This window comes from Bidens hawaiensis, unplaced genomic scaffold (genome assembly GCF_021521415.1).
Source record: "Bidens hawaiensis isolate Kalapana, Puna unplaced genomic scaffold, B.hawaiensis_p1.1 tig00038477_1, whole genome shotgun sequence".
Lineage (NCBI taxonomy): Eukaryota > Viridiplantae > Streptophyta > Magnoliopsida > Asterales > Asteraceae > Bidens > Bidens hawaiensis.
The window spans coordinates 89,045-106,543 of record NW_027505544.1 but is presented as its reverse complement, the minus strand read 5'-3'; the positions used below and the strand labels follow the sequence as shown (position 1 = coordinate 106,543).

The 17,499-nt window shown below is 35.3% G+C and overlaps 2 protein-coding genes across 3 annotated transcripts; both read right to left on the bottom strand.

Moving 5' to 3' along the window:
- Positions 1 to 206: 206 nt before the first annotated feature.
- LOC143613843 (transcription factor NAI1-like) lies at positions 207 to 2,456 on the bottom strand. Of its 2 annotated transcripts, XM_077087451.1 has the most exons (3): positions 1,785 to 2,456; positions 477 to 875; positions 207 to 351 (listed from the first exon to the last, which is right to left on the bottom strand). In XM_077087451.1, exons 1-3 carry the CDS (start codon positions 2,163 to 2,165, stop codon positions 289 to 291), a joined length of 843 nt encoding a protein of 280 aa, XP_076943566.1. In that variant the 5' UTR covers positions 2,166 to 2,456; the 3' UTR covers positions 207 to 288. The 2 variants fall into 2 exon arrangements, with proteins under 2 accessions (XP_076943566.1, XP_076943565.1); XM_077087450.1 differs by having other exon boundaries at positions 207 to 875.
- A 2,039-nt stretch (positions 2,457 to 4,495) lies between these two features.
- On the bottom strand, positions 4,496 to 7,102 carry LOC143613842 (transcription factor bHLH18-like). Its single transcript, XM_077087449.1, has 2 exons — positions 6,413 to 7,102; positions 4,496 to 5,187 (listed from the first exon to the last, which is right to left on the bottom strand). The coding sequence occupies exons 1-2, from the start codon at positions 6,818 to 6,820 to the stop codon at positions 4,720 to 4,722; spliced, it is 876 nt and encodes a 291-aa protein (XP_076943564.1). The 5' UTR covers positions 6,821 to 7,102; the 3' UTR covers positions 4,496 to 4,719.
- Between the last annotated feature and the right edge of the window lie 10,397 nt (positions 7,103 to 17,499).

The window sequence follows — 17,499 nt, the reverse complement described above, 5'->3', positions numbered from 1 at the left end:
ACCGGGAAGAAAAAGTTAATGAATTGCTCCTTGGAACATGCACATTGGATAAATAGATTAGCAGTTTATTCGTTAAATATGAGGATTTCAGCCTTAAATCAAGTTACTCATCTATATGTACTTTAGCTCCAAACTGCAAATAAAAAAATACAATGAAATCTCATGAGAATCTACAGTGAACGTCCACAAGAATTAAGAAATACAATAGATTTTGAGAAGCATGATGGTTTCATATAAAAATAAAATCAGAGTCGAAATCTTGAACTTGCAGTTTCATGTAATTGAATTTCATATAGCTAGTTGAAGATAATTAATGAGATCATCTGCTGTTATAAAGAAGCCGCCGCCCATCTGCAGAAATAAATAAAAAAGAACCAAATATTTAGAGATGGGTTCAAAATATTATTTGACTGCGGTAATCTCAGAAACAACAAAATTTGGTTCAAAATATTAATGCTGGTGTAAGGGATATATACCTGAGCGACAACCGTTATAAGAGTAGTAGTATTCGCAAAAGGCATCATGGTGCTACTGATTATGGATAGCCCAAGTTCCTGCATCTTGCATAACACTTTCACTAGCACAGAGGAGTTTTCCTGGGACTGGATTCTCACTAGCACACTGCTTCCAGAAATCCGCACTTCGATCTCAGCGGATGATCTGCAAGTGGCATCCCCACAACAATCTGTAGAGCTTGTTTCATTCAAAGATGAGTTGTCATCATCATCTACGGTACTCCTAGATCTCTTCAATGCAATAATGCATTCTTTAACATCCTTCCTCTTTATGACTGACAATCCCTCAAGTTCCTTCACGCGGCCTTGAAGCTCTCTTATGTAATTTGCTGCATCTTCCAACACAGAAGCCTTATCCATCTAAGACAAGATGCGTACGAGTTAGGTCATTGGAATCTGGATTAAGCATTAATTAGAGCAACTCCAACGCTATGAAATCGGTGAGAGATGGTGTCAAAATGGAACATTCCCATTGAATGTGTGTGTGTGTGTGTGTGTGTATAGCTGCACTGAGGAGAAAATGTGTGTGTGAAGGATGTGCCAGCTGACGTTACGCATTTAATGTGCTTGAAAGTGAATTCACGGGATACGCTCTTAGAGATTTTTATGTGTGAGTAGGTAATCCACTGTAGGTTGTTTAGCAACATATATATCGGGACTTATGGGTGTTTTTTTGAAGTTTTGTACTTCTAAACAGTTCCCTACCCCTAAAGGCGAACTCGGCAAGTTCATTTGGGTGGCAAGCGAAGCGAGCTCCATAGTTTTAGAAGAATTCACAATGATAACCAAGTCTCTTGTTCATGGTCCATCATAAAACATGTAATTGACCTTTATAGGGATAGCTATTGAAGTTAAACAAAATAATAGTAGTATTATAAGTTATAAGGGTTTATTTGTCATTAGTTTAAAGTTAGTTTAGGGTTTAAAGTGTCAATGTAATTAGGTTAGGGTCAATACTGTAAACAGATTGAAACGGTTATTGTTAAACGTCGCGACTGTATTGATAGGGTTTATATATACCCTCATCGATCCCTTTGTAATTCGTATCAGACAATATTTATCAATAAGAATTCGTTCATCATCATCGTGTTCTTGTTCTTGTTATATTATATCATTATTTGTTCACCAAGTTTTAGCGAACTGCCTAGAAGTACACAAAGTTCTAAAAGACACCTATAATCTCGTTCCTAAACAACTTACTAATGCAATAAAAACAGTAATAAGAGGCAATGAATGCGATGATTAATTAAAAACGAAAAAAAGGATTACCTTTTTAAGCTTAGGAAGGAGGGTAGACAAAGAAATCAAGTGTTGGTTTAACTTTTCTCTTCTCTTCCTCTCAGCCAACACATGATCTTGAACCTGAACCGGATATCTGGACATGGGCTGAACATTTACCGTGCCAGAAACTTCACTACCGAGTGAAACAACAGAAGGGTGAATGTCATCTTTAGGGTTTTTTTCTCCGAAAGAGATAGTGTGTGTATTGGAGGTAACCGCAACAGTCTTGGAAGTTTGACACATTGTGTTATTTACACTGCTAGCCTTGCTATCATAACTAGCCAGATTTATTTCTCTATGTTCTTCAAAGCTAGTTGGAGTATGCAAAGATCCGTCCGTAAAGCATTTCATGAAACCTTGATTTTCCATTTCCTACAATGTCCAGAATCCACAAAAATTAATTAAGTATTATGAGGACTGTATTCTAGCTCTCTTTCCATATAAATCTATCATAAATAACAAGCCAAGCCTGTGTCACTTACCAATTCGGGTAACCACATTGACGACAGATCCAGACCCATTTTAGTTGATATGCTGAACTAGCCTGCAAGTATAGCCAATGATCTATTAGATCCAAAATAAAAGCTTTGGTATATAGAACAAATTAAGAAACTCAATAACTTCAACTATGAAACTCTTTAAATTAATTTAGAAAACACCAAGTATGATCAAGGGAGGGGATTCTGATCTTTGAATTACTTCACCAATAAGATCATTGTAACCAGATTGATGAAGTTAATGAACTGGGTTTACATATGATATTGTAAATTAATTGTGTTTGTTTAATGTACCTTGTTGTGTATTCATTCAAGATGCACGTGGAAAAGTACCTTTTTCTGCTCTTGTGGTTTGTAACTTCCAATGCAGCTTCATCTCTATCTATATTTTAAAAACGTGCTAATTATATATGTTTTCAACATTGTACACATATGTTGATGCAAGCGTGATCAAAGTAAGCCAAAATGATAAATTTAATATTTTCAAAAATTCGGTTATCTAAAGTAAAAAACTTAAACCAAAAGTGCAAAACCAGATAGTTTCCTAAGATTGAAGTTTCGATTTTGGTTCGGTTTGAGCCTAAACAGGCCCATGCATGCACGCCCGCGTATCTCATAGTCAAATTTGTGTTATTGTAATACTCAAATAATACTTTTATAAAGTAGTATTTTGTCGATTGATAATCAGGACCTTGAAAAGTAAATAAATTTTGTTGGTCTAAACGTTATAAATAGGTTTTATTGCATTTTTAATTTGAGAAACAAGTATATATGCAAGATCAATTAATTAACACTATGGTGAGTCTACAGAACCATCCCAAATGATTAGGAAGAAAATTCTAAAGAAAGATGATATGATCCTAAGAGCAATGCAACAATTTCATTTTCAACTTTTATTAAATAAACTCAGTATTTTATCAGTTGTTAACGAAACTTGGATGTTGTCGGTTTAGATGAGTTTAGTGTCATCATGTTGTTTTGGGCAATCAAGGTTTACCTGTACTACTACAAGCTGGGAAAACATAATAACTTTGATAAAAGTTAGAAGGTGTAAAGTTCATGTAAGATCATAATATTATGACTATGGTATTAAGGAACCTCTATATTGGCTTTAGGGTTTCGGGGAACACCGCCCCTTAATTGGTAATTAGTCCATTGTGTGGTCCAAGGGGTAACGATCGTATTGATAAGTACATGGCAGCGCCCTGTATCAAATTGGTAGCAACTTTGATGTTCGATAGTGACCTATACTAAATAGTAAATATCAATAGCATAAGGTACGTAGCATATTGTAATTTAGTTACATTTTTTAATTTGTTAACAAATGAGTATGCTACCAAATTAATGGAGTTTCTGATACTGAAGTTAACAACGATTACACCTTAACTATAATAACTATTTGTTAAACATTGAGGCATTTCACCCCAACTGATGTGGTTCTTCAACACGTAGTGCATGTATTATTTGGCCGGCCGTCTAAATTCAAGATCAAATATATACTTCGAATTATTATAGAAAAAGAACCTATGTCGTTCTTTGAAATTACTTCTTTTCTTAGTTGATTATTTATTTCATGTATAAGCGAGATACTTTAATATGAAAGTGATGTGTCTACGATTCAAAATACTATCTAGGATTACAGAGAATTAAACATGAATTGAAAGCTGCAAATAGGGATGAACAATTTTGTGCCGAGTACTCACACCATCCCCGTACTAAAGCGTACCATACCAAACCGATACCGAGCGAACACCTTCGGTAATGCACCCGGTATTCATTTTTCATTTTTCGGTTTTGGCACCATTCGGTTTTGTTATTTTTAATGTTGCCGATATTGACCGTTATCAAACAAACAAAAACAGTATTGCATTCAGTTTATACTTGCATACCGTTTCGATTTTATTTTCTTGTTAAAACTATACTTTGGTCTAATTTTGAAATGTTTAATTTGGCGTACAGCTTCGTTTTTAGTCTCATTATATTATAAAAATATATATGCTAATTATATTGGATGCAAAAGTAGGATAATGTTATGAAATGCGATGAAGTTGGCAGAAAAGGTTGCTTTCTGAATAATGCATATTGGAGATAGACTACAATTTTATAAGATGATTCCAGCCAGCTAGCTCCAAAATGCTAAATAAAGAAAAACAATGAAATCTCATGAGAATCTATGGTGACTGTCCACGTTATACCACAAGAAAAATAAAGAAAGCAGATTTTGAGAATATAGATGGTTTCATATACAAATCACAAAGGTAAAACCTATCAACAATCCCAAAGTGGAAATGTTGAACGTAGTACTTGCTTGTAATAGAATTTCATATTGCCAGTTGAAGGTTCTTAATGAGATCGGTTGCCGTAATACACAAGTCATCCTCAATCTGCAGTAGTAAATAAAAAACAACCAAATGTTTAGAGATTGGTCAAAAATTATTTGTGGTTATCTGGAATCGTGTAGCTTCAAATTTGTGACCGAAGTTAAGTTTACCCGAGTTGAATAATTTCATAAATGGCTGAACATATACCTGAGCGACAATGGCTACAAGAGTAGCAGTATCAGCAAAAGGCATCGTGCTGCTACTGATTATGGATAGCCCAAGTTGCTGCATCTTGCTTACCACTTTCACTAGCAGAGATGAGTTGTTCTTTGATAGGATTCTTACTAGCACACTATTTCCTGTCATCCTCACTTCAATCTCAGCAGATGACATGCAAGTAACATCCGCACAACAATCTGCAGAATTCGTTTCATCTGAAGATCTCTTCATTGCAATTATATAATCTTTAGCATCCTTGCTCTTGATGTCTGACAATTCCTCAAGTTCCTTCACACGATCTTGAAGCTCTCTTATGTAATTTGCTGCATCTTCCAACACGGATGCCTTATCCATCTAAAACAATATGTATATATAAGAGTTAGGCCATTGAAAAGAAAGATTCTGGGTTAAGCTCAAGAAATTAAATCTTTCAGTAGACACATGAATCTCGTTTTCGTTAGACCTAGCTAGGCAGTAAGTAAAATTCTATTGTGGAAATACAAGAAATTCAAAAAAACACCTTGTTTACCATGTAAGATGGTAAAAGATGGATTGCATTCCATTCAATAGAGGGTTACAATATATAAAATATATAAAGATGTTATAGAACCTAAATACTATAGGTTCTAATGCACACATGCAATTAGAGCAATAGAAAATCAGATGCTTAGAACAGAAAACAATTAAGAAAAAAAAAACATAAAAGAAAGAACAATTATATAAAATAATAATAATAATAATAATAATAATAAAAAAAAAACTAGCTAGTCTCGATCTCAGTTCTTGACTTGCAAGAAATTCAACCAAAAATCCACATTCTTCTTGATTTTGCCCTAACAATAATCCACATTCTCCAATATCAATGATCCCATGGTTCTAAAGGGGTGCGGTGGAGAACCATAGTCCAACAAAGAAGTGGCAGTGTGCCCGTGGTCAAGCAGTGGCTAGACACGGAGACAGCTTGTTTGATCCTGAAACTGATGTTAGGATGGCTTGATATTCGTTAAAAAATGCCTCACCGAAAAAAGGAGGTGACATGTGGCTAAGCGGAAGTGCAGCAATTTTCTGCAATCAGCTAGTCGGAGGGAGGCAATCACGATGAAGGCGGAGGTGAGAGGTAGGGTTTGCTCGAAAAAGGATTTAATTGGGAACAGTGGCCGGAGGCCGAACCAAAACCCGGCCTTTGTTAGGACTGGAAATAGAAAACAAGATATATAAAGTTATAAACCAAAAACTGGGACAGGTTAGCGGTCGTGATGGCACGCTACCCTGTCTAGGGTTTGAACCAAGTGGCAATGGCTAGGGTTTGTGTGTGTGGAGCAACGGAGGTGGTAGGCTGAGATCCAAAGATGGGCTTTAATATCATATAAGATTGTAAATTCTTATTTCATTTCATTCAATAGAGGATTGCAATATATAGAGATAAACTGGGCATATAAGGTCCCTACTAATTAAAACCCTAAATACTATAGGTTTCTTTATAATTCTCCTCCCTAAAGCGCTTACTAATCAAAAGGTTAATTAAGTAATTAGATGCAACGAATGCAATGATTAATCAAAAGAAGAACCAAAGTAACACCTTTTTAAGGTTAGGAAGGAGGGCAGACAAAGAAATCAAATGTCCATTTAACTTTTCTCTTCTCTTCCTCTCAGCCAACACATGATCTTGAACCTGAACTGGAGATCTGGGCATTTGCTGAACATTTACTGCACCAGAAACTTCGATACCGAGTGAATCAACAGAAGGGTGAATGTCATCTCTAGTGTTTTGTTCTCCAAAAGATATATTGAATGAATTGGAGTTTGAAAGACTAGCAGCACTAACAATGTTGGGAGTTTGACACGGCCTTGTGTTAGTGCTACTAGCTTTGTGATTATAACTTGGCATTTTCATTTCTGTCTCTTGTTCAAAGCTACTTGGAGTCTGGAAAGATCTGTCGGTAACACTTAGATTCATGAACCATTGATTTTCATTTTCCTGCAACATCCAAGACCCACAATAATTAATTAAGTATTTTCATGACCATATTCTTTCTTTCCTAGTAAATCTATAATAAACAACGTGTGTATCTTACGACTTCCGGTAACCACATTGACGGCGGATCCAGGCCCATTGTTACTCCTTAGTGTGGTCAACTAGTCTGAAAATAAATCAGGCTATATAATTAGATATCCAAAATGAAACATTTGGTATAAATCAAGAAACAAAGAAATAAACTCATCAACTTCTACTATTAAACTCTTTAAAATAATTCTAGAAACAAGAAGCTGCACCAAAAAGATCAGATAGATGAAGATGGATAAGGGTTAATTTACCTTTGAAAAAGAAAAAAACAGCGTTGTTTAGTTCTTGTCAATTGTGTTTGTTTAATGCAAGCAAGAGACATGACTATTGTTGTTTATTTATTCAAGACCCACGTGTAAAAGCAGCTTTCCTCCTTCTGCGGGTTGTAACTTCCTATGCATTTCTTCTCCCTTTAGGGTTAACAAACGTGCTAATTATGTATATTTTAATGTTGTTTACAAAAGTTGATGTAAGCATGATCATGATCATGATCAGATCAAAGTAAGCCAAAGGGCCAATATACAAACGATCTGGGCCTAGACCATGAGCTAGAAAGTGTCATACTCTTCAATTTGGTTTTGGGCTCAAACCGTATGCTTGAGTTTTTTATATAAATTGTTCTGTTTTCATTTTCACACGGTTTAATTTGGTGTTTGATTTAACTTTTTTAGTTTATACTTATAATTAGTTTATATAAGTTAATTTAAAGAGCTTATTTGAATATGGTTTTTTATCTTATTTGAAGAAGTTTATTTGTTTAAGGGGGGTAAATTACTTATTTGCCTTCAAATGGTGATGGATTAATAATATTGAAGCAGCTTATTACTAAAACAAATTAAAGAATGATGGATTTAACAACTTATTAAGGTGTATAATCAACTTGTAGAATATAAGTTAATCCAAACACTTAAAAAGAGTAACAAATAATAGAAAATGAGCTATAAGCTACTTTAAAATATAAGCATAAAAGCTAAAAAATAAAAGCTAGGCCAAACACCCCCTAGTTTGGTTAGGTTTCAGTTTTGTGGGTTCTACTTAGGGGTGAGCAAGATAAGGGTCGGACCCTTGAAACCCGGTTACCCGACTCTAAAAACCCTTAATTAGACCCGAATAAATAATATGAGTAGGGTAAAGGGTATTTAAATATCACCTTAAAGGGTAAAAGGGTTTCAAGGGTCTGACCCTTTTTCAAACCCTTGACCCTTTTACTAGACATATATACATCAGATTCATGATTAATATTAAATTTAGGAGAGGTTTGTATTTCATATATGATACATCAGAAATTTCCAACTACTAAAAATAATAAAAATAAATGGTCATACTAGCTACTAAATTGAAACATATATATGAAAATCACTGAATTGTTCTCTACAAGTAATTTGTGAATATGAATATTGCTTGAATCAATTCAAATGATTGATAAACTTTTGAAGTTAAACTTTACTATGTATTAAATGAAAGTATAATTGTTCTATGATTCATATATTAAAGTCATTTATGAGATATGCAACTTGTAAATGTAGAAAAAGGAGATGTGATTATACCCGACCCTTTTATTGGTTAGAGGGTAGGGTCTTGGATCCAAGTTTCTTCCTAAAAGGGTAAAGGGTCTGGGTAGGGTATTAGGTAAAAGGGTCGGGTCTTACCTTTTGAACAGTCCTAGTTCTACTTGAGGTGCACAAAAAACCCAAACCTGGACCCGATAAAAATACCCGTACCCGACCCTACCCGTAGGGTACGGATAGGGTACGTATTTCAGTACCAAAACCCGTACCCGGAACCTGATCCGATTTGTACCCGGTACCCGAAAACCCGATTCCATACCTGAACCGGGTTTTACATATACCTGGAACCGGGTTTTTCAAATACCCGATCTATACCCGATATTACCCGAAAAATACCAGGAAAAATAATCCTAATAGGTGCAACCCCTTAAAAAATCCAATATATATACGAAAATACCCGGAAAAAACCAGAAAAAACCAAAATAGGGTTTTTTTTATACCCTGAAATAGGGTATTCAAATACCCGGTTTTATACCCGACCCGAACCCGATACATAGGGTATGGTTTTTAGAGATAATACATGGATCCGAACTCGACCCGGTTATTGCCAATACCCGATTTTTCAATACCCTGTCATACCCGAACCCGAGTGTTTGAAAAACCCGATTTGTACACCTCTAGGTCCTACCATAATTAATTTAACCCACAAATTTTGGGCTTAATTAATATGTAACTAGGGATCACACCCAGTGCGTTGCGATGGTTGATGGTAAATCAATAAAAAAATAAATTCATCAACACTGAAATACAACAATTAACATATTTTAAAAAATAATAATAAAAATCGCGGGTTGTGGAGGTGCACCGACACGAATTCGGTCGGTATCGCTTTCGGCACCAAAACTAAACAAAAATATAAGTTCACCAACAAAACTCGCGACGAACAAAAAAGTGTGTTACGGATGTGAACTAACGTGGTGGTATTGAAAGTGATGTCCCTTGACAAAACTTGTTGTGAGCGTGAAACAACATGAATCCGAGCACTAATACAACAAACTAACATATATAAAACAAAAAAATGCGACGAACCAAAAATAATAATAATTTTATTAATAGCAATGTTTTGCGACCGCAAACCAACACGAGTTCGGCCGGTATCAACGGTGTACTAATAATAATAACAACTAAAAATTGTAAATTATTTAAAACAAAAAATTAAATACAAAAAGAAGTAAAGGTGATGCCAAGTGGACCAATAGGCTATTTACGGCACCAAACCACAATTTTTTTTATCTATATCTGTAATTAATTATGACACATTAAGACTTAAGTTTATGGGCTATACTCAGGGCTGTCACTTTTACCCGAAACTCAACCCGAGAAAACACGTACCCGAACCCGAACTAACCCGATCCGAAAAACCAGAACCCGAGAAAAGACTAACCCGAACCCGAACAAAAGTAATTCTGGTTGGTTATCGGGTTTGATTTATAAGTTTCGGGTCAACCCGAATAAACTTTTAGTTTGAAATTAAATATATATTTAGGTATAATAGGCTTATTCTTAGCCGCTAACGTTTTCAAAATCTGGTCCTAATCAATTGTTCTCATTACATCTATTATAGATCGATTATTTATTGATAATTTATGTTTTCCATTTATTACTAATAGCAACCGTAATCGAACAACCAAATCACGCCCGATTGAAGACGGTTATGGTTCAAGTTTGTTTTACTCTTCTTTTGAATTGTTTTATCAAGTTATATTGGTTTATTATTTTATTAGTTGCTTAAGAACAAAGAATAATATGTTGTTTTAATTTTAACATTGTAGTTTTTTAATTTTTTTTTTGTTTTTTATTTTGTTTTATAGAATACTCGAAATCTGATTAACCCAACCCGAAAAAACCCAAACCCGAATTACCGAACCCGAAAAACCCGTAAGATATTCGGGTTAGGTTTCGGGTCAAGATTTAAAACTTTGAAACACGAAGAACTCGACCCGAAAAACCCGAAACCCGAAAACAAACCCGAAGAACACCCCTAGCTATACTATTTGTTAGTTTCATATAAATTACTTAGATTCGGCCTTTTAAGTTGGTTTTCATTTCATTCATTTTGTTTTTGTTTTTAAATTTTTTATTTTTTTGTTCATACATAGCAAAATCGAAACCTGATAAAATAATCAATTTTATAAATTCAAGTTCTTCGCCTTACCACGGTGGCTGTATTCCCAAATCCTTAGCGTCACACACCACCTATCACCACCAAACTCTAGATCTAACCGCCACAGAATGAGTTATTTCCCTACACAACAAAAAATACGGAGAATCTTTTTATTGCATGCACTCAAGGTTATGATGGTTGCTGATTCAATGTTAATGAGTCGTGAAACTAGATTCAACTCCTAATTTAGATCTGGGAATGACCAAATTTCCCATACGCAACAAACTTGTTCTTTCCTACACAACAATTTGTTTAAATGTTCTGAAACCACGATTGGTTTCGAAATCTTTCAAAATCCGACAAATTTGTTACAACTGGACCAACATACATTTACCCCTTTCAAAATACGGTAATGATTGATGGCCAGTGATGGTTAATGGTTAGTGATCGAGGTAGTGTGGATATTAGGTTTTGATGAATGGTGGGTATGAAAATGATATTAGAAAAATAAACGAAGCATACGTATTTGTTTTTCATATTTAATTTGCAGTATTAAATAAATTATTTTAAAATATATAAATATATGTAATTTTTTTCAATTCGGGTATCCATTTTAATATCCGAATTCATGTATGAAATTTCAGATATCCGAAATTTTCAGATATCGAATTTGAAGACCCCTTATTGTAATTGCTACAACATGTTTGGCTCAATCCACCATAGTAGTGTCCTTCTCATCCGGGCTGGACTTCTCGGACAGTGTAAACTCAGAATCGGTCTCCTCTAGACGGTTAACTCAAGCCCATCTTGTGGGTTATAACTATCTCCAACCTACTGATCCTGGGGATGCACTACCGTAAGCCACGATTTTACAGACTAACATGGATGGTGACAACCAATAAGTGGTATATGAGCGCATGGCTTCAATCACCTAATTGTAGGCCAATGTATGATCTTTATCCCTTCTTAAGGTATATATTCTATCAGTTTTATATTTTCCAAAAATGGTAATAGCATGCTAATTCTCAATTCGGGTGACATAACCCATCTAAACCACTGTACTTAGAAACATCCTTTACACACCAAAAGTAATCAAAAATCGTATATCAATCCCATGATTCGCCATTGACAACTGGGTCTCGGTTCAATTTGACCACTTTGTTTTTCTCTGAAGGGTTTTCAAGATGGGAAGATTCTTAGCAGGCATGATATATAGCACAACTTATAATTAACCTATGATGCCCCCCACAACCCATGCTAGATACTCTAGGGATCTCACGTCACCACTTACTAATCTCACCTAAAACATGTGTTAAATTAAATCAGCTTACGTTGGTGAATTCATAGATAAAAGTTTCAATGTTTGTTTCATAAATAGGTATTTATAATTTTCTCTAGATTTCTTATTATTAAAAGGGAAAATTGGATTTTAATAATCCCAACTTAATGCAGTTGGCTGATAATAATCATAACTTTGAAAGTAGTTGTCACTGGTCCCAACTTTCACACTATTTATTTTCATTGGACCTCCGTTAAAAAAAACTTAACGACGTTATGTTTTTTTCTAAATTTCAAACTGATATTTTAGGGCTTTTGATCGGAATGAGAATACGAGTCGATTGATGTAAAACTTAACTCGAAACGATGCTTCAAACAGTTTGAATTTTGTTAATTAAAAGTTTAAACACCGAAATTGAAGCTTCCTTTAGTCGTTTGGACCACCGTTTGGAAGTAAGTTTTTCATCAATCGACTCGTATTCTCATTCCGATCAAAAGCCCTAAAATATCAGTTTGAAATTTGGAAAAAAACATAACGTCGTTAAGTTTTTTTTAACGGGTGTCCAATGAAAATAAATAGTGTGAAAGCTGAGACCAGTGACAACTACTTTCAAAGTTGAGATTATTATCAGCCAACTGCATTAAGTTGGGATTATTAAAATCCAATTTTCCTATTAAAAGAAGCCAACGTTTATACATTCATTCAAATAAAAACACACGAGATTGTCACAAGCGAATTATGTAACAAGACAAGACAAAGTTTGCTACTTACTTAAATACCCAACCATTTCTGTACACGAGCTTTCCCTATTAAGGAAATTATATTGATTTGATAATTACTTTCATATTATTACATTTTGCTTTCCCTATTAAGGAAATTATATTGATTTGATAATTACTTTCATATTATTACATTTTCCCATACTACCCAAATTGGCATCCTACGCACATGGTCACATCTTCCATGGTGACTTGCCTCAAATTGTGTGATTGTCTTAAATTTTGGTATTTAATATTAATGTTCTGAATATATTATGAAACCATGAATTGTTCAACTAAAATGAGAGATATAAATACAATACAATTACTAATACTAACGACACTATTAAATACAAATTATATGCAAACTAATTATGTGGAGGCAATCACTCCAACGTATTGGCCAAGTATGATTTGCTCTTTCGTAATTAACTGATTTTATCACACTCCTTGATATTTACCTAGCACTATAACCCTTTTGCTTCAGTTTATAGATGCCACACACAATCACATGGACAATCAAGGTTCTCCAAGCCTCCAGAAACACGTTGTTTAGTCTTGATTAGCCTCATGGTGTCTCTTCTTTCATTTGTTCGAATGAACCATATTACTTCATCCCTTTTAGCTGATCGTACACACCCTCTATCCCACTTTTGCTTACTTTTCCCTGTTATAGCAACACCAAACCGCCCCCCTCCTAATTTTTTGTTCATAGTTGAACCTCCTCAAGAATATGTGGATAGTCCCCCAACAATGAGGTTTAACTCCAGTTTTGACCCGAAGTTACATTAGATACTAAACTATTGAAATCATTTTCCATTCAATCATTAGTTTGATATTCATTAATCCATGTCATATTATATTTATTAGCCTTTTATCATGTTACATGTAATTTCTATTTAACCTTAGGAACATATGTCACATCCATTCCAGTAGACTAGGACATATTACATGTGATACTTAAATTACTTTTAAGTTGAATTACTACATTACATAAGCTAGTTCGTCATACCTAAGGTCAATTTAAATTGGACTCACTAGCTTAATTCATGTAACGCGTGAATTATTAGTTTAGCTTGACCAATATACACAACCATGGCCATTGACCAGTAACCCAATTTAATAAAATTATAACATAACTAAAACCAGGGCGTTACAATTTTGACTTTAGCACAACTAAGAATCTTACGTAAGTACTCTACATTGTTCTCAGGGACGATATTTGAAAATATTAAAAGTTTACTATGAGATGTGAAACTGACTATAAATAAGAAGTTAACTTTTTTAGTTCAACACACTCCTTAGACTATCAAGATACATCTTATATTAAACAGTTAACTTTTTATTTATAGTCAGTTTCACGTCTCATAGTAAACTTTTAAAATTTTCAAATATCGTCCTTGGGAACTATGTAGAGTACTTCTTACGTAAGATTCTTACAATAAAAGCTTTTAAATTAATTTAAATGACACAAGATACTTAATAATACATAGTAAGCTCATTTACCTCGCCCATAGGAGAATTTGTTTATTGAGTTATTCCACCCACCCATTAACTTTCCAAAGTTAGAATTATAACATATCAATAGTCATGTATTTGATATGGTTTCTCCAACACACGTGGGTTATTTTAATCAACTGAATCATTTACCTTTCACATTTAGTTTCATCAAACTAGTTTCACTCATTAAATTTTCATTTCGTTAAAAAAAAATTTAACAAAGGAAGCACTTCTTCATACACTTTATGTGCAATATAAACTTTAGAATATAAATTAGTTGATAGACCTTGATGTTTTGCTATATTATCCTAGCTATTCTGAACACATCGTATTGGTGATATTTAATCCATATTTGAATATTAAAGATGAACAACATCCATACAAATCAACAACCTCGATTTCACAGTTGAAGAAACACTAACCGACCCCGGGCATATTACGGATAATCTGGGGGTTAAATAGATGTTTCCCACGAGGGGTTAGGTCCGACAAAGATGGTTCTTCTGATAACCTGCAAAACAGACACCGTGAGCTTGTCACTGAGAAGGGGGGGTACCTCCTTGTGACCACCCTCCGGCGTGAGAATCAGACTAGATTGCTCTTGAATATAAGTGTATATTAAGAGAATGACTAGAGCAGATATCAGGTAATATATCAAGATATGAGATATGAGATCCTACCATTCCAAGGTGTTGGAGTATTTATAGCCGAAGGCCAAGCAGGTACAGCCGGCTGAATAGTGTTCCTGTTCTGCCAACTGTGGGCTACGCACATGCCATGCTGGTGGTTGGTGGGTAGGTAGCGGCTGATAGTGACCAGGCCGGCTGTGTACTATTCCTGTTCCACCAACTGCAGGCTATGCACGTCCTCCGACAGGTTGGTGAGTAGGCAGCGGCTAATAGTGACATACAGTACAAGAGCGTGCTGCTCGTCATACTGTTGTCAGTGAGCTGTCGTATCTTTGGTCAGATCTTTTGTCCATACCTCGTCAGGTACAGTACAAAAGATCCTCCAGTATCGTACGGACTGGCTCATTTGGGCGGGAGTTTTCCCGGCTTTGTGCGGGAGTGTTCCCGGCTTGCTCACTCCTTCTTCAGGTGACATTACTGAATTATTTAAGAGTTAAGTGCCTTGTGCGTGTAGCCTTGCTGTGCGGGTAGCCTTCCCTGATGGCTAGTATCCGTTGCTGCGGGAACAGGCGGAGTACGTCGACTATTGGGAGGCTTTTCCTGCGGGAACAGCTTGCGTACTACGCGTAAGGACGTCACGTCTCTGAGCATGGTGGGTCCTGCGGATCCAGTTGGTTTCTGCGCAGACGTCTCTCTTCAAGGAGTCTTGCGAGTTTAGCCTTTGGGCAGACGTCCCTGTTGAAGGTGAGTCTTGCGGGTTCAACTGCGCAGACGTCCCTCTTTGATGTGAGTCTTGCGGGTCCAACTGGACTCTGCTGGGACCTACCTCTTCAACCGTGAACCCTAGAATTAACAATTTACTATGACAATTTAAGTAGTCAAATTGATAGATTCCATACACATGCAAACCTATTATGAAGTTTCTAGACAAAAATAGCACTATAAAATCATCCAATTCTTCGAAAATAATCAAAACCCACATGTGTCTCCACATACAAAAAGAATATCTAACTTACAAAAGAGATGTTAATGCTAGAGATGTTAACAATAAAACTCATATTTATCCTCGTTGAACGCATCATCATCATCATCATCATAACACATTAGTTCCGGAGATTTCCTTTCTCTTAAACTTATTTAGTCAATAAAACAACTATTTTTAATTTACCCTTTCTTCTTTAAATATTAACAAATAAAGTTACGTAACTTATATCACTAGAGTTATTTGTATTAATAAACAATGTTAGGATAAATAACTAAATCTTAAATTATTAACAAGTTATGGGTGTATAATTCGATTTATCATATCACATTTTGAAGAATTTGTAAACTCAATGAGATACAAATAGGTATGTTAAAATTTATATAGGTATTACACATTCAAAAATACCACTTTAATAATTATCTCTTAGAATTAAATTACCAGTTTTACAAATTAAAATCAATCAAATGTATTTTTAATTAAATATATAATCAACAAAACATCTTGCCTAAATTTTATTATCCTTTATTTTAAATTAAAATCTTACTCGGAATATCTAATTATGAGGTAAAATATCTAATTTTATTATACTTTAATATATAAACTATTGCATTTACTATGTAAAATATGAAAGTACCATTTTAGAACTTTGAAAAATTATGAGGTAATTTGAATTAACGTAATATCTAATTCAAAATTGATGTATTAACACTTATTTTATTTCGACCCGTGTATTACACGGGCAAATAACCTAGTATATATATATATATTAAAACACAACTTTCTTAACTTTAAGAGTTGTATGTTGTGTTGCTTTTGTTGTTCAGGCTGCTTTAGTGTTTGTACTATTTGCTGTGAACATGATACCTTTTGCCACGTATTTGTTTACTTTACACGCGTTGATTTCCTAGGGAATCATCTCTTCCTTTTCAGAATTCCTATTTATTGACTCTTTACACCCACCGGCCACCGTCTATCTTCTCTCTCTTTCTTCTTCTTCATCTCATGTGCCACCAGTCACCATCGTCTTCAACCTCTGCAAGCACATCTTCAACCACCAAAGTCGTCAAGGCCACCGTGTTCAATATCCTATCTACCGTTGCCGGGTTCTATTTGGAAACCCTAGGTAGCGTGGTGGTCCGATGGTCTTTTAGTAAGGTCTTCTTGGTCTTCACCGGCGGCAAAACCATCTGCCGCCATCGTCATCACCGGAGCCAAGCCGCCGACGTCACCGCTATGGTGTTCACCACCGTCATCAGGACCATCTGAATCCCTACGTGGTGTGTTAAAGACGGGGTTCGGTGTCGTGGCGTTGTTAGGAAACGACCGGAAAAGGGTGAGCGAGGTTGTTGCCCAACTGTTGCCGGGTTTCTGTTTGGAAACCCTAGGTGACGGTGGTTGGTAGCGGCGGTGTTCTGGTGGCCGTGAAAACCCCAAATTGCAATCAGTGTGTTGTTCCATTTGATTCTAAATGGCGGCGGTGTTTTCATGAACTTACATTATGCTGACAACGAATTCTTCTAGCACATGGAATAATTTCAAATAACTTGTGGTGCCTTGCGTATGTGATTTGTAATGTTATATATGGTGCACATGAGGTGCTCGATGAAATGCGCCTATGTTCGTTTGGGTTTTAGAAAGGCTGTGATGATTTTCTGAGCCTAGGTATGGTGCACATAAGGTGTTTGACATAATGCTTTAATGATTGTGCCACACCTTTTGGGTTTTTGGGCGATGATGATGACTGACTCTTGGCACGGCGACCGTGGTTCTTGGAAAGA